The 21279-nt window shown below is 44.6% G+C and overlaps 1 protein-coding gene across 10 annotated transcripts in view; it reads left to right on the forward strand.

Moving 5' to 3' along the window:
* The window catches only part of myt1lb (myelin transcription factor 1-like, b), a 105805-nt gene that overhangs the window by 22610 nt on the left and 61916 nt on the right, over positions 1 to 21279 (forward strand). For all 10 annotated transcript variants that reach the window (XM_085256402.1, XM_085256400.1, XM_085256405.1 and 7 more), the window contains exons 2-4: positions 10680 to 10793; positions 16235 to 16280; positions 18485 to 18518. In XM_085256402.1, coding sequence (XP_085112528.1) covers positions 16235 to 16280; positions 18485 to 18518 — 80 coding nt within the window. In that variant the 5' untranslated portion in view covers positions 10680 to 10793. The remainder of the gene's footprint in view (positions 1 to 10679; positions 10794 to 16234; positions 16281 to 18484; positions 18519 to 21279) is intronic.

A 21279-nucleotide genomic window follows, 5' to 3' on the forward strand; every position in this document is an offset into this window, starting at 1 on the left:
CTGCATCATTGGTATTCTGGGTAGACGCTGGCAGTCAGGCAGGGGGTGGGAGGGCAGAGGAAGGATGGAGAGAGGGTAGAAGATGGGAAAAACAGAAGAGAACAATAGAGCTCATCAGTGCATTGAGACCAGGGTGCAATCAAACGCGCACAAACACGTTGATTTAGTCCACGTGTTTGTATACCTGCAACGCTTAGGCGAGCGCGCTCATCCTGCTCTCGCACCGCGTCCTTATCAATCAGTTCCGGAGATCCGATACGACTGAGGAGAAGCAGCGAAGGTTGGAAATGCCACACAAAAGGAGCTGCTTCATTAGCCGTGCCGGAGAGCGTCGGCCCGGCATCGGGTTCGCATAGCTTCAGGTTAAATTCCCCTCTGACCAGATAAATGATCGCTAACCTTCAGAGAAATCATTTCACTGCACAATCGTGCAAACGGGGTCTTCACAGTGGTCTTTGTGACCGTGTGCTGAGGGAAGATCATATAAACTGTCCCAGTAAACAAGCATTCAGCCTCCAATGACAGGTGGACACCGCGGCTCAGATTTCTGAGCACAAAGTGCAGCTAGGAAGATGTTCCTATCGATCAATCTGGACCATTGTTGTAGACAATGTGACATTACTAAATAAAAATGGATCACATTTAATGTTCAAGTGTACAGAAGACACAAACCTCAAAGCTGCCGCGCTCCAAATGTGCAGCACCGCTTCATGAACTGATCGGGACGCTTCGTTACACTTTATACTGCAGGTGTTGCTGAGCGTTCATGGAAAACTTATCGCTACAAGTAAAAGCAGATGTTATGTTTGCAGGAAATCAATGATAATTGGTCATAAAATGTAACCAAATAATGCATTTGTGTCCGATGCCACCAACACACCAGCGTGACGCCGAGGTCTCCTCTGGCCATGTGACTCTTTGTCATCCAGTATTTGACCTCCTGCAGGCAGATACTGTAATAATGTAGCCGATAAAGGCAGGTATGTTTGAGAGTCATCAGTGTAGAAGTGTACGGCAGCATCACAGAAAACTGAGCTTTAAATAGATGCTAAACTACAGCTTTGATGTATAAGTAACACATTTTAATCCCACAGAGTCAAAGAATAATAATGTGCTACTTTTAGCACCAGTGGCTTGATGCATGGCGATATAACTGCCTGTTTAGGACACTGACTGACGGTTATGACTGTAAATCATCTGATGTAGATCTTTGTGTTCATCTTGTTTTCATTAACTGGAGGTTTAGCACTGAAAGCTGCTCCGTTATTGTCAAGCCCTTTCTTTACCCTGCACATGTAATAAATGAAGATTGCAGTCACTGCCCAAGGACACCTGCTGCATAAATTAATGGGCTGAAACATTAGTGATAACGTGTAGTTCTTAAGTCTGAGACAAACCACTGTAAGTCACTGAGCCTTAAGAAGAGACATCACACCTGGACGTTTGGACCTGCTGGTGTCCCGGGCCGATGGCTGCAAACTGCTTAGAAAGACTGAGAAACTGTAGACGGGACCTAACAGTGAACACATCAGATGGGAGCCTGCAGACAGCCAGAGCCTGTTCCTTCTTCTTAAGTGGGAGTGGGCTTTGATTGCATTTCATCCAATTTGATATGGAGCCCAATAACAGCATGCATGTTGGCTGATTAAGAAGAAGGAAGGCAGCATGGAAAAGCCAAAGAAACGCTGAAGGTACTCAGAGTCACGTCTGAGTAAAGCTCGTCCTGACTGTGAAACGTGTCACCGAGGAACCAGATAATGGAGCCATCCTGAAAAACGTTTATGGATCTGGAGTTTATCATGAAGTGTTTTGAGGAATGATGTCAGCTGGGTTTCTGGCTGGATGAGACAGCAGCCTGGGCTTTTAGTCAGGCAGACATCTAAATGTAATCTGCTGATTAAGCTCCAATCACACGGGCCTTGGGACCTATCAGGGACCACCAGCCGCTCTGTGGGGTCAAATGCAGATTTGGATTTGCTGTTTGAAGACCAGTGAATGTTTGTGAGGGGTTAGCAAGCAGTTGCTGCTGATGCACAGCGGCTCACGGACGTGTCAACGTCTCGTCGTTGGGTGGGAGCGCTCCATTGTTCTTCGTGCCGCCTGTGATGTGCGGGCGGTTTCATTTTTCCTTTAAGGCCTTTTTGATTTAGTTTGACCCAGGAAAAGACAACCAGCTGCAGTCATCAACTTGTCCCCAATCTCTCAGCAGTTAGTTGGCGAATGAGGTTTTCATGCAATACGTGATTGCACCAGTTTCACCTAGCGACCTGCACCGAGCGCTCCCCACACGGCCGACTGATCTGTGGTTTGGATCAGAGGGCAGCCGTGTGTCTGCAGACGTTATGGGTCGTTAATGCTTTGTGATTATTTTGCTTTCGCAGGTGTAACAGACGTCGTCGAGCCCTGGGGACGCGGGGAGAGTCTCCGCCTCTCCGCCGGTGTGAACGCTGCTGTTTTCTATAGGCGGAGGCGCCGCTCAGCCTCCTGTTTTCCTGCGGCTGTTTCAAGTCTCCCTCCTCGACCTTGGTGTTCTATAGCTGCCGGGGATGAGAGATGGTGTTAACACTTCTAAAGGCGTAAATCACCTCTCCCTCTCTCCCCTCCATCACTGCTATGTTGTTCTCGCCGCTCGCTGTCTGTGCTGAGAGGTGATTGGAGTCTTCCCAGTCCCATAATAGGCCGCTATACGCGCTCCCTCTCTGCTTTTTTCTAACAGCCACAGAGAAGAAGAGAAAGAGAGGAGACTCATCAAGTAATTAAGGCCCTGGCTCTCCCTTGGAAATTAAAGGAATGGCCCTTTGCTCTCCTCTCTCTCTCCCTCTCTCACTCTGATTGCTGTCTGGCTTCTTTCCTCACCTGAGTATTTCGCTCTCTCTCCCAGGCAGCCAGCCCATATTGCATTGTGCTGGTGATTACCCCACTGTGGGTAATTGCGGCGGCTGTTCGCCCGATGTTATTTCCCCCACTCTGCGAGCTTACAGGGGAGGCGCCTCCCCAAAGAAGGAGGATGGAGGAGTGCACTTTTAGCTGCGTGTGTGCATTTGTGTCTTTTTAGGAGGGGTGCAGCTAATAACGAGCACGGCGTGCGTGTTGCCGCGTTGCCGCGTTGCTTTATTTTCCTCCCAGACTGCCGGCGTGGACACAGCGCGGCTCGCCGCCTGTGTTTGCGAAGCCTCGGCAGGTCAGGCGCGCGGTCAGTTCCATCTCTGGCGTCCTTGAAGAGAAAAGTGGGTCAGAAAACTGCTTTTACCTTGGTGTGCTCTTCCTCTTTGATAGGTGCAGGGAAGTCATAAAGAGCCGGTCCACTTCACTGCCTGTCAGCCCCTCTCACCCTTGAACCTCGGAGTCTCCGACGGCACCGCTGAGTCCAAAGATATTTTGTGGGAGAGATTCAGACCAACAGGCAGATTCATTTTCCAGCTGTTGTAGCAGGAGATCAGCCAACAGCTCCAATCAGAGATGTGCTGATTTGATGCAGGTGTGTCTGTTTTCTCTGCCTGTGCGCCCGGTGTGAGAGGCCCGCAGCCTCAATAAGATTAGAGAGGAGAGGGGCGGCGGGGGGAGGAGCTCGCTCCTGCACTCTGCTTTAACAAGGACATTTCTGTAATAGTCCAACAGCCTCTGGAAGGATCCTGGAGGTGTCGGCTATTTCCACAATCATTGTTTTTGCTGCGAGTCAGCTTTAAAAAGGCATTCATATGTAAACGAATATGCTGCGTGATGCTGTTTTAATTTTTTCGGTGTATCCGATGAAGCAGAATTTTACTTTCACGTGAATATAAAATGAACAGTTTCAGCTTCGGGCCCTCACAGTTCGCGAGGCCGTTATTGTCCCGTGCAACGAAAAACTCTCAGGGATGAAAAACATGTTTAAAGATGATCCCGGTACCACTGCTCCGAGCCCACGTGGTGATCCGAACCCCGAGAGTTTACCCAGAATGCACTTCTGCTCCGAGCCCACGTGGTGATCCGAACCCCGAGAGTTTACCCAGAAGGCACTTCTTTAAGTTTTCTCCATTGAATAATCAGAAATGTGAGTTTGGCTTTAGAGCTTTTAAGCTTAAATGTGTTTCCACAGACTTGAGTGGATTTCTGTGGTTCTCAGTGACAACGGCTCAAAATTCCCCCAAAAACCAAAAATGTGATGCAACACATGAAAATGTCATCTTTTTTATTTTCTATGAGTTTGTAACTTGAACTGAATCTTTGTGCTTTAGTGACGATAAAGACTCATAAAGTCATACAATCAATAAGAGGGCAGATTTCATTGGCTGTCAGGCCAGGCCACACCCCCATTGCTGGATGAAATAGTGAAGTGGTGCTGCTCAGTTTTCAGAGCTCGTTTGGAGAAACATGGGTCTGCTCTGTTTGATTGCTCGCCTGTTTTCATGGACTTTGACCAGCTTTTCCCACCTCTGTGTACTCGGAGGGTCTCTGAAAATATTCACATTTTGAAGGTTAAATATCGCATTGCAACAATCAGCTGATTGGTTGATTTTCCGTGGGGTGACTGGATATGAGAAGGTGTGATGAAAAAGTTTGAGACGTGTAACGTGTCGTCCTTGCTCTTCACCTGCAGCAGGATTTGTTGGGGAAACGCTGTAATATTAAAGCAGGCTGGATGCAGGGTCGCAGGATTTGTTGGTTTGTGCTGTATCAATGTTTTGACAGTGTGGTCAGTGTAATGCCTCGCTGGATTTAGAGGGTTTGGGTGGTTTAGTTTGGGGATATAGTGGATCAGGTCTTTTTTTACACCGAGAACCTTTTGAATTACTAACCTCTGTGCTGTCGGGGCATGAGGGGAGGGAGGGGGAGCTCCTGCAGACGCTCCGGAGGTGGATCTGCTCTCTGCACAGCCGCATGAGCAAACGGCGCCGACGTGGCGTTAGAAGGTTCGGGTGCCTTTCAGAGAGGAGATGCGTGCTGCTGGTTTTATCCCCGTGTGTTTGCGGTCCATTGATTTCCAGCGAGCGGCGTGAAGAAGAGAAAAGGCGCCAGCTGGCTTCATTATCAGACCGATCCCATCTCCAATAAACACATATTTGTACGCAGGCATACGTTAATTCCACTTCTCATCACCGAGTTATCTCGCCCTCTGCCTGCACGCCGTCGTCCCCTGTCTCACCTTTCTCTGAAGAAGCTCGTGTCTGCGCTGCTTTTGGGGGGATGTAAATATTTTATTCCTGTGGATCCTCATAAAGTATTGAATTAGATTTTTTTTAAAAGGCAGGTCATAAAATGTTTTAAAGGCTCTTATTTTCACTTGTGAGACATAAAATTCTACATTGTTTTCATTTGTGTGTTACATGTGCGTTTAACCTGCAGGTTAGAGACACGCTGCGGTTTGCCTTCTGCAGTAATGACTAAGGGGTGATCTGTTTTCTAGCTTCACATTTGTATGGTGACACTCTTTTAGAAAGGCTTTGCATGAGTCACAGTTCATAATAAGCCTTCTTTATTTCATAGCCGCTCCCTTCATTCTGTATGAAACAAGCCCGTGTAGCTCCTCCACCTTTAAGCCAGCTTCTTTTGGATTGGCTGTCCTACAGTGGCTCTGAACAGCAGGTGGGTGGGGTTTGTAAGTCTCAGTGACATCACAGAGCTCCAAGAATAGAAAACACGGTGATAAACTGAGTGTTTAGAGCAGGCTGCTGCCTGAGCTTTGGGCTCACAGCGATTACTGAGTTCATTATTAGAAACTATACAAAGAGATAAATCGTCTCTCTGTGACCGAGCTGGACGCCCGGTCACAGCAGCTACGACAGCTCGGTAAAAGAATAAATGCAGAGACAGAAACAGTTAGACTGATGGAGTCGATTAGCTAAACATACAGCGGTGAGCTTACATCTAAAATGAAGGCAGGTAACTGTCCTCATCCTTCATGGCATAAAGCCTACTGAAATGGACACATATGAGGGAATAAGTTAGAGTAGAGTAGAGTAGAAATATCCTTTATTTTCCCTCATTGACAAGACAAGAAGAATATAAAATAAAAAACAAGAACAAGAAGGCAAAAGACAAAAATATTGTAAAGTTATTGAAAATATAAACTCAGACTCAAAGACGCGTGCAGCTCAGTAGCATCATTTCTTCAAAGAAACTGCAGAGATGTAAATAACTTATTGTGTTTAATAAAGATTATCTCTGTTTTTGACTCATAATTTTGGAACATTTCTTCATATCATGGTGATAAAAAGCAGCGTCAGATCCTCCATCACCCACCGCGGGACGTGTGACCAACAGGAGACGGTCTTACCTGTGACTCTGAGGAGCAGAGCTTCTGTTATCTAAAGCAGCAAAGATGAAGAATCAGGACACACATGGCTGAGGATGCATCTGCAGCCTGAGTCCTTCTTCATCTCCTCTGTGCGTGTGTGTGTGTGTGTGTGTCCGAGGCAGTGAGGAGAATAGAGGATACAGAACATAGAGGAAGAAACAGAGAGAGATTTCATCTCCTCTCAGCCTGTATACATATCGAGAATGTAGGTCAGGCAGCCCCAGTCGCTCTCAGAGGCTGTGTGTGTGTGTGTGTGTGTGTGTGTGTGTGTGTGTGTGTGTGTGTGTGTGCGTGCGTGCGCGTGCTTGCTTACACATCACATGAATAAAGCATGTGTCTCTGCTGTAATATGTGCTTATATGTGTGTGTGTTTCTGTGTGACTGGTGTGATTTCTTTGGGTGTGATGTGTGTAGTTTGTGTCACAGCCCATTTCCCATACTGCAGTGTACATCACCATACAACAGGGTATCATTACAGTGAGTGAGTGAGTGTGTGTGTGTGTGTGTGCGTGTGCAGCCAGTCTTCCAGCCTATTTACAGTGTGTACTGTGGCTTTGATAGATAGAGAAGCCCAGAAAAGGGCAGGCATGGTCTCTTCTTTTTCTCTTAGGAATACACACACACACACACACACACACACACACACACACACACACACACACAGTCTAACAGTCCTCGGTCATATATTCTTCCTTTGTAACAAAGGAGGGGAACAAGAATAGCTGTGTGCACATCCCAGTGTGCGACTGTGTAAGAGTGTGTGTGTGTGTGTGTGTGTGTGTGTGTTCCCATTCGAGCTGAAGGCCGATTCCTCCTCCGCTTTGCTGCCTGTCGCTGTCCTTGTGCTGAAACGTGCAGATTAGCAAACTGACTGCATGACCGGAACAACATCGACACCACCAACAGCCACGCTGCATCGCTTTCTGCTGCAGATACACACCTTTTTCGGTCTTCTTTTCTCACACGCACACGCTTCGTGCTGATGAGGAGTCACAGAGCTGTGATTTGTCATCAGCCTCCACATGAAGACCTTGATCAGAGGACAGACCCATCACTTGCACTCTGATTATAAAGACCCAGGAGTGTGTGTGTGTGTGTGTTTTTGGGTATTTAATGGGGTAAAAGGAGGAGAAATTTACTTGAAATCATTCGCAAAACTTGATGAATTTGTCCTTAGTTAGGAGACGCTACATAAAACTTGTGCTGATTACTCACGTTAAGCTCGATGAAACTACCTGCAGTTCCTCTGACGTCCACCGGAGGCTCCACCAGCCAGTCCGTGCTCACAGACTCCCATGTTAAACTAAACATGTTTACAGCCTGATACAGAAACTGCTTTTGGTGCCTGTTTACATTTTATTAAAATGTAAAGCTTGCATTGGGGGCGTGGCCTCTTTGACTGACAGGTGGATGGTGACACAGGCGGCTGTAGCAGCTAGCTGCCTGCTAACTGTTTGTGCTGTTGGAGCATTTGGGACCATTTTTAATGACATCATCTGAAAATAACTTGGCTGCTGTGAGATTAAGATAAGTTCTGGGATTTTATGTGGATGTTACTGAGCAGTGATTAGCAGGTGTCTGTGTCTGAGCTGGATCCTGCAGGATCTGGATCTGGGTTAGTTTGTGATGTTTGCTTGAGGACTCTGAGAATCTTTCCCAGTATCTATTTATGGACGTATGTCACCAAAGCTCATTGGTAAACATTCCAGGAAGTTGAGCCAAGGTCAAACTTCTTCACCAAACTTGCTAGCCAACAGAGCGACTGAACCAGTCTCATGACTTCCTGTGGAGTGAATTACAAGAAAACTAGTAAGTTTTTTCTTCATGGTTTAGACCTTGATAAATGTTTTGCACGGTGCTGGCTGTGTGGATGTTGGTTATTTGCTGCCCTCTCCAGATGTTTGACTCCAGAGGTTTACTCTAGGGGTGGGGGAAAAAATCGATACTGTGTAGTATCGTGATATTTTGTTTGCTAATAATGTATCGATACAGGGACAGCAGAAATTGATATTTTGTTACAAAAAGGTTTTTGTGCTCTGACTTCAGAGCATGTTGATCCTTTTTCTGAGCAAGAATCCTGACATTCCTTCACTGTCCAAATGTGTTTAACTGTTTTTTGGCAGCGATAAACACGACAGTTTACTTATTTTAATTTAAGACATGTTTTATTTTAATTAAGTTAATTAACTTTTTTATTTAATGTAAAATTATATTTTGTTTTAATTTACTTTCAAATTCTTCAGTTGCTGAATGGGCTGCATAGTTTTCATAAATTGCATAGTTTAGAAAGCTATAATTGTACCAGATGGTTGCATTCAGTTAAGTTGGACTAGACTGTATTACAAACCGTTCAGTTTGTCACCAATAAAACTGACTGAAATGAGAGAAAGACTGAGTGCGAGACTTTGATATTAGATAAAATGAATATTGATGAAGTTTACCTTTATGTACAGAATCTGAATATCGCAAAATATTTTAAAAAATTGCAATAATATCGTATCGCGCGTTAAGTATTGTGATAATATCGTATCGTGGGATGTATGGTGATTCCCACCTCTAGTTTACTCTGTCCTGAGACTGCTGCTGAACTCAAATACAGGAGCTAACCTGCTGTAGTTATTGATATTATTGCAAGTAAAGATGAACACAGATGAATTTTTCCAAACCCGTTTAACAGAAAGATGCTAAACAGGTAAAAAATAATAAAACATGAAACTTTTGAATGATGATGTGAAGATAATATCAGAATGTTTAAACAGAAATGGAAACTTTGGGTGAGACCTGATTATTACTGATGTTTCTGTGCAGCTTTTTCAAACCTGACGCTGTAGATTTACTCCAAACTGTGCAGCAGCAGATTAATGACCTCGTGCTGTGGTTGGATCATCTCAGACCTTCTCTGGGCTCAAGTCACCTCCATTTTTGGCGTCTTCAGTCCATCACTGAGAACACCCTTTAATTTACAGTTAAACATTTGAACTTTTTCTCCATTTTCACTGGATGCTACTTTTCTTAGATGAAAACATTTTTGCACAGTCGTCCGACAGACAGACGAGCGTTCGCCTAAAAAGGTGCTCAGAAACAGGAAGCAAACGGCACGATTGATTCTTTTACCTCTCGAGCTGCTGTTTTATCTGCAGGTTTTACATTTCTCGCAGTCACCCACGTCCGAATTCGCTCCGACTTTGTTTTATTCCCACGTTTTCTGAATGAAATGCCCCGGAGGCTGTAATCAAATACGAACCGGCAGCCTCTGACGCGTTTTTTTTTTCATGAAACAAAGGCAGCGGGGCCGCGCTCGTGAAGTGAAAATATAGTTTGAGTGTCCCATTGTTTCACATTAGGGTTTCCTGTTAATAGCCACTTTCAAAGTTGTTTGTGCGATCCCCTTACAGCCCCCACCCACGCTGCCTCCGCACGCACCATTCAAACTACAAAGAAGAAACGCTGCAAAGAAAATGGAAAGCAGAGGTGTGTGTGTGTGTGTGTGTGTGTGTGCGTGCGTGCGTGCGTGTGTGTGTGTGTGTGTGTGGATGGGGGGTAGAAAGAGACCCCCTGCTGGTTCAAAGTAAAGTCCGCTTAAGCACCAGCACTCCTTTTACATAACGCAGACACACTCAGTGTACGGGTGTTAGTCCTCAGGGAGCAGCTATTGTTTGGATTCACTCTGCTTTCAGCGTGTGTGTGTGTGTGTGTGTGTGTGTGTGTGTGTGTGTGCGTCTGTGTGTGTGTGTGTGCGTCTGTGTGTGTGTGTGTGTGTGTGTGTGTGCGTCTGTGTGTGTGTGTGTGTGTGTGTGTGTGTGTGTTACGGCCGTCTGCTGCGCTCCCTATGGGGGCCTTCACTCTATACACCATCGACACCTCATCTGTTCTCGTTCCATACGTTTTCTCAATTAGCTGCAGCGGATGGAGGAGCATTGACAGGCAGAGGGAGGGTTGACATGTTCTCTCACACCTCCGTCTCTTCCGTCTTCTTCCCTTTCTCCATCTCGGGTCATTTTTTTTCCATCGACAGAGCGGGGACAGAGCGGGGACAGAGCGGGGACCCCCCTCTCTGCCTCCTCTTCCTCGCGCTCAGCAGAGGATGGAGAGCCGAGGAGAGAAATCATGGAGGCAGGCACGGATCATTAGCTATATTTGTCCCCACTTCCTGCAGCAGATGATAGATCTAGCTAATTACCCCATGTTGCCAAGCCTATCGCACACGACAAGCGGCCGTCGTTATGGCGGAAATCAGCGTTGGCTTTGGCGTGCGCCGCATAGCTGACGCTATATGACTATTCATGAGCCCGGAGTCAAAGGAGGAGAGGAAATTTCAGATCCTGTCACGGCTCTGTGTGTGAATGTGATTGTTCTGGGAATGATTTTAATGATGCGTGTTCTCCTTCCTCCCTCTGTGCAGAAAATGAGTTTGGAGGAGACGTGGTGAGCCGCTCCTCCCTCGCCGAACGTCAGAAGGTCACGCTGGAAGCAGAGGTCGGGGCCAACGAGCTGTGTCACGCCCACAACGCTTCAGGTACAGCGCGTCTGCAGGATCATTGCCATTCATGTTGGTTTTCCTCCTGAAATCATGGCAACAATGAGCTTTTATGACTCTTTGTACTGATTTCTGATTTATTTATTTGCTCACACAAAAATGTGTTGGCAAAACCAAACTGCAGGTTCTGGAGCTTCAGCTTCGATCGCTGCCTGGATATAAAAAGCAGATTCAGCGATCCGTCCAATAAAAGCTTCAGCCAAACATTTAGGAACCAGATTTTTTTATTTTAATTTATCAGCTTATCGATCCCCTGCTCTGAATCCTGTCCTGCTTCCTGGGAAAGCACCTGAGACCATGAAGTCATCAGGAAAGTGAGCAGGAAGCTTATTTTCCATACAGTCAGCCAGAGGAGTCGCCCCCTGCAGGACAGTAGAAAGAACTGCACAGGTACATTTTAGTGCTAGTGTTAGCTTATAGCTGCACCCTGTTGCATAGATGTGGTCACCTCTGGCTCCACCAAAGCAGCGGAAAGATCGCACAAACATGTCCTGGTGGCGTGTCCATCCTTTATGGCTAAGTCTGAACTGTGGTGTAGGGTCAGGTGACTATAGAAGCCCAGATGTTTACAGCTGCTTTTATGTTTAGTAACGATCAAACGCGAGGCTCAAAGATGGAATGTTTTCCAAGCGTCCCGGATGGCGAGGCTGAATAAAATCAGAGTTTTATGAAGGATAAAACACGAGACCCGCTTAGGCGTTAAAGAAATCAGGTTAGTTTCACATCCATACCGTTACAGCGCGCTGTCATCGGCGGACCAGCTCATAAATTGTTTTATTCTATTGCGATCGCAGCATTTCAGCGCCCTGCACAGCTGCTGTCACCCACCAAAACCATTTTCATTCCTAGTTAGGAATCACTCCCCAGATTTCAGCCTCACACACGCACACACACACACACGCCGAACGCCCACTCAGATGCTATCTCGGCGGCCCTTCACACTAATTCAGATGCACTTAGCGTCGGTTTGGCACACGTGTTTACTGCCACTGGATGATGCACGGCGTAAATACCTATTTGCAGTGAAATTCGATAATGCCAGCACGGTTTTGGTGGCTCCCCCCTGCTGCTACGCTGCACAGAATATCAATGTGTGTATGTGTGTGAGGGTGGGGTTGGGCGCCATATGCCTGAAACGCATTCTCCCAAAACTTCAAGGGTAAAACAAAGGGAAGCAATGACGATGTGAACTGTTGTGACAGATGTCTGAGCCCCACCCCCTCCCCCCCCTCCCCCATCACCACCTAAATCGTAAACACACACATACAAAATGCTTGTTCTGTGTCTCTGTGCATATTCCAATGCTAACCCCGTTTCTCCTCCCTGAAACCTTTTTTACATTTTTTGATGCATTTTATTTTGGCATTGATCTCGACCCTGATCAGTGCTGCTGCTGTTTCCTATATGTGAGCTGAATTAAGAGTCTCGCTCCCGTTCATGACCTGGCTTCGTGTGTTTGTGCAGCCCAGGCTAACATTCATGGATGCAAATCAGAAAACACGTGAAGAACTTCCGAATAAGGACGCGCTAAAAGGATTGTGCTCGGTTTGGATTCTACCAAACAAACCCACGAGGACGTCATGCGTGAAATGAAGAGTGAATTACTCCGTTAGCTTCATTAACATTAAGGTTGTGCATCAAAACTCTCAGCCTCTCTGAACTGGACTCATTCTGCTGCTTCCAGCTCTGTGGTTTCATCAGTGAGCAGCTTTGCATGATTCTCTCCTCGTAATAATCCTTCTTTAACCGCCTCACCTCATCCTCTGTCTGAAACTGCTTTAGCTCCTCCCCCTTTAAAGCATTTTATTCTGATTGGCACTCTGTGACAAATAAACAGAAGGTAGGTGTGGCTTCTGTGCCTGGGATGACCATGTAAGGGCCAGCTCTGTGACGTCATAAAGATCCCGGAGAATAAAAAACAGTGATAGTCTGAGCTGTGCCTCGCAGCACTGCTGAACACGTGTTTGTCATGTTTGCACGAACACGCGGCGCTCATCAGAGGGTTCATCTAGGCGCCACTGAGTCCTACACCAGTCTGAAACGTGATTGGCTGACTGCAACATTAATGTTCAAGCTGAGATTTTGTGTTTCTGTTTTTTTAACTGGCCAACAAACATTTGTGGCTGTTGTCCAACTTCAGACTAAATTCTGCTGAAACTTTTATAATAATTCCTGTAATTTTAGCAGGAAGGATTACTGTTGAGCCTGTGAAAGCTGATGAAGCTGTTTGTTGTTGTCAGTGTAGAAAAATAAAAAACTCTGATCTTTGCTGTTAAACTTTAATGGCCTGTAATAACTTTGTTTTTGAAAAATATCATTTTAGTTTTGATGTTTTGATGCAAACGTCACCAAACACAGTGCATACCATGACTGGGTAACTCTGCAGGTTACTCATATTTTAGATTTAACATATTGTTTTATTATTTTGTAATGGATGAAGCGTACAAACTGTGGGGGGCCGGGGGGAGCACTAACCTTCTTCCAAACAGGACATGCGGTTCCCCGGCGATGCCAGGGACTGATTGCAAGTATCTGAGCAACCTTGGCCAAGGTCACCTGCTGGGATGCAACCTGTCTGCAAACAGTCTCAGTCTGACTGATGGAGGTTTTTCACGGCCTCATTAATAATCACAGACAGGTCGTCAGCAACTATATTCTGGTTTTGTTCTTATATAGAAGCAAAGTTGCTGCGCGTTTCAGGCCTGTGAGCTTCTGGAGTCTGATTGGAAACAGTTGATGTGAGTTTCTGTGGATGTAGACTGCAACAGATTTGTTTCCTCTTCATCCAGTCACACACTGATGACTGAGAGTCTTATTCCTGTTTCATGGATGTGTTAAAGCACCAAACTGCTTCAACGACAACAGGATCAAACGTTTGTTGGTTACTGTCTCCAGCTGCCATCCCCTCGTGTCCTGCTTTGAATCACAGTTCTTACTTTGAAAACGATGAACGATGAGTTTATGAAAAAAAAAAAGGAAAATTCATTAACTTAAACATTTACCGAAAGTTCAGTGGACAGCTTTCATTTTGACACACAATCAGTTAGTTGGGTTAAATCTGCTTGCTGTGCAGAAATAATCACACATGCAGAGTTTTCTCATTGTTCGAGGTGTTTTCTTAACTAAGCAGTGTGAACTTTTGGAGCAGGGATCAGCGTGACTCAGTGGTCATTCATCTGGGCCTTTAATGCCATTGATCCCAGCTCTAATTGAGACACAGACAGAGAAGGAGTGGGCCTCCAACTAATCCTCAATAAGCAGGCTAACCTTCATTACAGCCGTGACATTTTCCCATGGGGTGCTAAGAGAGAGAAAATGCCAGACGGAATACGCATGACTCGCCAACATATGGCGAGCTGCAGAGGCGTGCGCGCTTCCCAGGTCCAAGTCTCCCGAGGAAGCTCGAGGGAAGTAAACGACGAGGCTTCCCAGATCCGCTCGTGTTCGGCAGCGACTCGGGCCTCGCTTCAAACCCTCAGAGAAAGTCTGACAGCGTCAGATAGGCTCTGTTAGTATGCATGTGTGTGCATTTAAACAAGCCGGGCTCACACTGTAGTCCACAGCTCATATCTCCTCTGCACGCATGGAAAGGCCAGCCGTCGCTTACAAATCAGTTCACAGGATGTTGGAGGCAGCTGAGAGATTTGGAGACATTTTTAAAGGTGCTTTATGTTGCAGGGCCTCCCGACTGAACCGCACGTGCTGACGTATGTCGGACTAACATCCTGCTTCATCTCCGCTGATGAAGTGAAGCGAAAACCGTGAAGAATAATCCAAAGTCCAAAGTTTCAAACTAAATCAAATTCTTGTGGCCACGCAGCAATGTTTGTCCCACCCATGATACCGCTGGGGCTCATGTATGTCAGACCTGCACATCCCTCTGAGGCAGGTTTATCCTCTCAACGAGCCGTCATAAATCCCAACACCTCGGAGCGTCCCTGCTTTATTTCCAGATGTCCCTAAATATTCATGCCTGCCTGGCAGGTTTGGGCTGTGACGGAGGCCCTGTTTGGATGTCTCTTTTTATTAAACGTGATTTATTAACACCACACTTACTTTACTGTAGAGCCCCTCAGCTCTAATGGTGTGTTTCTTTACGAACGCCCATAAATGTTTCGACGGGAGAAAAATAAAATGATGAAAAGCGAGGATACCTCGTAAATCTTATTAGTGCAGTAAGGAGGGACCGGCTGAGCGTGTGTTGTTGGTGTGTGTGAGAGCGGGAGATTAAAATGAGACTAAAATGCCCAGTGCTCTCCTGTTTTATCAAAGCTTCTCTGGAACAACGAGCAGCGGCGATGCTATCGCTCCAACATGTGTAATCCACCTCAGACTGGATGAAAAGTCACCTTGTGGGTTTTTATACCTCATGTCAGCTCTTCCAGGACGGATGCTGCAGTATCTGCGCCTTTCATGGAGACGTAAAAGTCTTTGTTCCTTCGTGTGCTAGCTGTGTGCTCGCATGGCTCATGTTAATAGTTAGATGATTCCCAACAATCACTTCAAATCAGCAGGAGGAGCTTCTAATGGTGCGGACAGGAAGTGCTTTTATTGTGCAGCTCAGTGTTTTGATATTGGTTTCAGTGATCCAAGTAAAATATTCTGTCCTGACAGAAGCGCTAATTCGTCAGCTTTCTGAGCCCCTCCTGGATGGATGTACTCCTCACCCATCTTTGAGGGAGAGGCCGGCCAAAATAAAGAAATAAAACCTACAGTTCCTCTAACGCCCACCAGGGGCTCCAGCAATGATGGGAGTCCTCATGTTAAACTGCCCTGATACACAAAGTGCTTCCTCCTTCAGGACAGCTGTGTGACCAGGAAATACTGTTCTTCAGCCCCACAGCAGGGCTCCATGTGAAAGTAAGGTGGAATATTTATCCCAGTAAATGAAGAGCCATCTGTGTTTGATGAGGTCAATAAATCTGTAACATGACTGATTGAACAGTCACATGTTTATTAGGGGTGCAACGATACACAAAATTCACGGTTCGGTTCGGTTCGACACTTTGGTGTCACGGTTCGATATTTTTTCGATACAAAAAAAAAAAAAGTCTGTGTGACCACATCTGTTGTGGTCAGACTTTGGAAATTAATACGGTTCCCAAAGAGTTTCTGAGGAAAAGCGAAGCACAGAATTGGCGTTACACCCGTGGGTTTGGCTGTTTGCTTTCATGAGGTTTTTAGGTCTCTGTTACCAGTGCAGGGCGACAACTCAAATCTTACTGAAGGATTTTAATCATTTACACAAACGCTGCCGTCAGTCGTCTCGTGAAATGTTCTTTCCAATGTCGGGTGTGAATTGAAATGTTTGACAAGCTGCAGAAAAGTCCCGAGCACCTGAGCGAACATGGATCCAAATGAAAGCTAATTTTGCGACGTGTCTGTTGTGTGTTTAACAGCTTGTTTGTGCCTCTCTGCAGATGGAGGTGGATGCAGATGATAAGCGCCATCGCACACGCTCCAAAGGTATCTGCACACACACACACATGCACACATACACCATTCAGGGTGACCTTCACTCCCCCAACACAAACACACACAGCGCACACACGCTACTGCACAAATCCCAGACTGTCACACTCGAGTTGGCTTTTCTCGCGGCTCTCTGCTCCTCTATCGCTCGTTTTATATCTGACAGAAACAGAAATCCACATTTTAAGAGCTTTGTTCACAATGAAATATCTACCGCAGCGATATCCACTCCTATGAAACCCTGCGAAGTGAAAACAGGTTATTGAACTTTATTTAAACCAAAGAAACGGCAGCTGTCAGCGACTCTCCTTTGGAACATCTCAGTAAAACTGAACCGAGGCTCAGTCCACTCTGTCTGAAACATCTAAGATGCTACATTCATATTTTATCCCCTCCAACTCTGAGTGCCCGACATCTTTGACCAGGCGAGGATGAAAGTGGTGACCGCTGCTCCTCCATCACGAGGATCAAGCAGCTCGTCAGCCGTGTGATTGAAGTTCAGGCGAAACCAAAGATGTGTCACTGAGATCATCGTTCCCTTCATTTAGACAGAATCATTTAAACAGAGAGCATCTGCAGTATAACATGGGACTGACCTTTGACCTTTGTTTGCTAATCCCAGTGATGTTTAAGCCCGTATCCTTCTACAGCTCTCATCTGTGAAACTAGTCCCAGCTGTGTAACGCCCACTCAGGCTGTACGTAGCAGTTAAAGCTGTTAGACAAGCAGCATTTAAAAAAGTTTAGTTTTGGCAATCAGTGACATACAAATCATCTCAAACGGACATCTAACAGTCCTGCAGGTCATACACACACAGCAACGAGTCTGCTGTTTGGGTCAAGGGTCACGTCTGTGCACCAAAGGACAGGTTCAAGGTTTAAGGTTCAAGGTTTTTTATTTGTCACATGCATAGTTATACAAGTATAACACACAGTGAAATGTGACAGGATCCCAAACGTCAGAATAGAATAGAATAGAATAGAATAGAATAGAATAGCACTTTATTGCCACTGTTCATGTACAAGGAAATTATGGGATCTTGGTGACTTCGAGTTCAGGTTTTTAGACTTGCATTTTTAGGAATAATCCATTTTATTATTATTATTATTATTATTATTATTGTTATTGTTGTTGTTGTTACTTTCAGAGCTTCCATCATCTACATGCTTTTTGTCCCATGAAATTAAAGTGAAATATTCCAACAAACCAAAGACACATTATATCTAAATTATTCTCATTGTGATGGCTCAGATCTCACAACGTTACTTTTTTCCTTTCAACATATTTATTTGTTAATTTATGATCACTCGTGACACTTGTACACTTTGCACTTTTTTAAATCACAGATGTTAAATATAAATAATCGAACCAATTTTGTTTTCATGAAAGTTTAAAGATTATTTCTTATCGTCACACCAAACGTTTCTGCTCCAGCTGCCTTTGAATACAGCAAAATAAACGTGTATCGTGTGCAAACATGACAGCGTTTTACTTTTTACTAGCACAAAACCCAAATGTGTATATATATCATATCATATAAAAATATTATATCAAAATAAAATACTGCCACAGAGAAATTACAAATGAAATTTCGACTCTTATATTATAAAGTATATTGAATTTTTATAATCATATTTGTCACCATGTTGAGATTTTTCCTGCAATAATTCTTTTAATTTTAAATCATATATTTGAATGAATTTCTTTTCAGTTTCCAAATGTTGTAATATTTAGATTTAGAGACAGTTTATTAACGTTAAACTGTCGTCTGACAGTAGTTTTTAATGTTTATCTTAAAAGCTTTGTTATTATTAGTTTCAGTTTTTTTAATTTATCAAATATGATATAATATTTATCAGTTTTAGAACAGGTGTTAAATTTCAGTGTGAAGTCCACTGACTCACATTCATGTAGTCGTCCTGGTCTTCATACATATATGAAAGTGACAACTTTGTGACACTGCATCGTTTCCATATTGTTGATCCAAACATTCAGACGAGAGTAATAAGCTGCAGACAGATCACACACATGTCCTCAGACACAAGTACAGATGATGAATATACGCCTGCATTCAGTGACGTTCTCTCCAGCTTCGAGTGTTTCCCTGATGATGTCGCAGGAAACTGATGCAGAGTCACAGTCGTGGCTGTTCAGGCGGATTTCACATGTTTCATAATCTCTCTGTGTTTCTCTTCCAGTGCCTGTGGATCCAGCATTAACAGAGCTTTTCAGGTCAGTGGGAATGAACACACACACACACACACACACAAACCTGCCTGTTTTCCATGATGATCCCATACTCGAGATTCTTCCTGTGTGAGTTCCACACTCGCGTCCCTCCCTTTGGACATCCTCTGATAACAGCAGAACAAAAACATGCACCACTTTCTTTTTCCAACTCCACACATGAAATATTAAATAAGAGGATTTCTTGTCTGTTTTTGTCTAATGTTCTCAATGTTATTTCGATGATGGTCGATTATCAATGTATTAAGCATTCAGCACATTTCCTTCTCTCTTTCTACGCCTACAGCCCTAAAAGTTCTCGCTGGGTGAGTGGAGTGGGTGGAAGGTAGAACTTTATTCTCTTTGTCACTGGAAAAGTTTCCTCTCAGAACAGTTTTAGGAAGTGCCGTCATTTCTAAAACCATCCACTGTGTCAGGAACTACTTCAAGATACTAATTAGCTTAATTTACCTGCTTTAAGTAAGGTAACGTGACTGGAGCCACATTTAAGCTGTTAAAGCTTCGTGCTGGAAAGTGCTGCTAGAAAAAGAAAATGTTGGATAGAATTGTAAAAAACATCTTGTTTGCTTTATATTTACACGATGTATATTACTCACCTGACAGTCTCCAGACTAACATCAGGCATCTTATGAAAGGCTGTGACCTTCCAGGTTTAAACAATTATCACCCTGTTAATCTGAAATAAACTCTTAGCTTATATGTTTGGCTGATATTAATATCTTAGGTGAAACTGACGAAAGTCTGACGTTCGACTGGGTCATGGTACCAACAGCTATGTTGGGAACAAATCACAATATTAATGGACCAGAAGAATAATTGTGTTGTTGTATTTGTCGATCCGAGTCTGGTTTGGTTGTGTCGAGCTGCTGTTAGGCAGACTTGGTGATGCTGCTGGAAGCTTCAGATGTCAGGTTTCCTGAAGAGTTTCAGAGGAGTCCACCATGGTTCAGGTTAATTTGCACTATCATTAATAACATATGTAGCACAGAATATGTTTACAGCTAAAGTGCACCTTTATGCAGATGACACCATACTTTACTCAGCTGGCTGTACAGAGTCAAGCTTCTCATTCAGCCTGACGAGACAGCAGCACAAACCTGTTCCTGTGATTTATGCTAATCACAGTCGGCTCCTTGTTGGGGACCCGGAACTTTCTCTGAACTTTTTCTTATTTTGAACCTTTGCATAACCTTTGAACCTTTCTGGTCACCAATAAGCTCTCTAAAGCTGGAGGCTTTTGTCTGTCAGGGAGAGTTGAGAGCTTTTTATAAAGTATTATGTTATTCATGTTTTATATGATTTAAGGTTGTGCCTTCATGGCCAGATCTTCCTTGAAAAACAGGACTTCCTGGTTTAAATGAGGTTTATGTGCTCATTACAGCAAATTATTTGACTTCCATAAGGTTGTAAGTGACGTTAACTTTAACCTCCTAAGACCTGAACTCTTCCACAGCAGCATTTTTAATTTCTCTTTGATATTTGGGCTGATTGGGGTCCGATGAATGTAAAAACAAAGAATTACCAGATTTTTTTTTTTACCTTATTTTTGTTTTTAAGAAAAATCAGAGCCACATATGAGGATATTCGTTTAAAATTCTGATAGAACAGGAGCAGCATAATGTCCTCATAAGTGAATATCAGGTGCTTGTAGAGCAAAATTGAGTATTTTGGTCTAAATAACCCAAAATGTGATGTCCACATATGTGGACACCAGGTCCTAGGAGGTTAAAGGGCAATTTAAAGGTGTGGGCAACCACGTGTATTGCCCCCTTGTGGCCATTAAAAGTAAGGCACATTTAAGGCACTTCTGCATTGCCAAATAAAATCCTTGAATTTCCCTCAAAACGAGCTCAGACTTCCTGGGCGGTCTGTTAGTAACGTTACGATCAAATCGAATAGGGACCTTGTGAGTTGGAATCGAATCAATACCCAGCGCTAAGTAACACCACAGCAGCCACACTGTTGGTGGATAATGTCATTAAAATGCTCCATACATGGTTCAGAGGTCCAGTTCAGGTGAAGCCTAGCTGTTAGTCAGAGAGGCCACAACCCAGTAATGGCCTGACTCAGTTTTCGAGTGGACATTAGAGGAAGTGCAGGTTTTGGTTGTTTATTTTCCTTCCCCTGAGGAGGGCGACTGGTCAGGACAAGCAGTTACCATTAATGAACTCCAGTTAAAGGCTGCGGCTTCACTCCTCGTCCCCCTGAGACTGTCGACCCGCTGTAACATAAGTCAATAAGCTTATGCGCCTCCATTCGGGCCGTGTCACTCTGTGAAATACCTGAACAGCTCCTAACAAAGCTGTGGATAGCCTGGATTGCACAGTGTATCTCTTAACCAATACGGACTCTTCTGGTTAGACGGTGGAGGCTAAGACAAGGAGGTGCTGACAGTGCGCACAGAGGCTCGAATATACATGTGGCATGCTTGTTTTTCTCTATTAGCCATGTTGTGTCACCTGGTTGAAAGTGTGGATGCTTCAGTGTCCTCTACTCGTCTTTGCGAGTTGTTTCCACCACAGTAATGTGTGAGTTTCACTTTGTCCTTGGCTGTGTGTTCGGGGGGTAAGATAAGGGTTCCTGCCTACCTATATATCAATAAATAATATTCCACCTGGAAGATTACTGCGTAGCCTTTAGCTGATATTCATAGATAGTCCAAGGTGTACTCTCCCTGCTCTCTCCCCCTCTCTTTCAGTCTTTCTCCCCCTTTTCTATCATTCTCACCTCCTCCTCCTCCATCCCT

This window comes from Mchenga conophoros, linkage group LG19, assembly GCF_057382185.1.
Source record: "Mchenga conophoros isolate Kocher_MC1m ecotype Shallow Benthic linkage group LG19, M_conophoros_male_GT1.1, whole genome shotgun sequence".
Lineage (NCBI taxonomy): Eukaryota > Metazoa > Chordata > Actinopteri > Cichliformes > Cichlidae > Mchenga > Mchenga conophoros.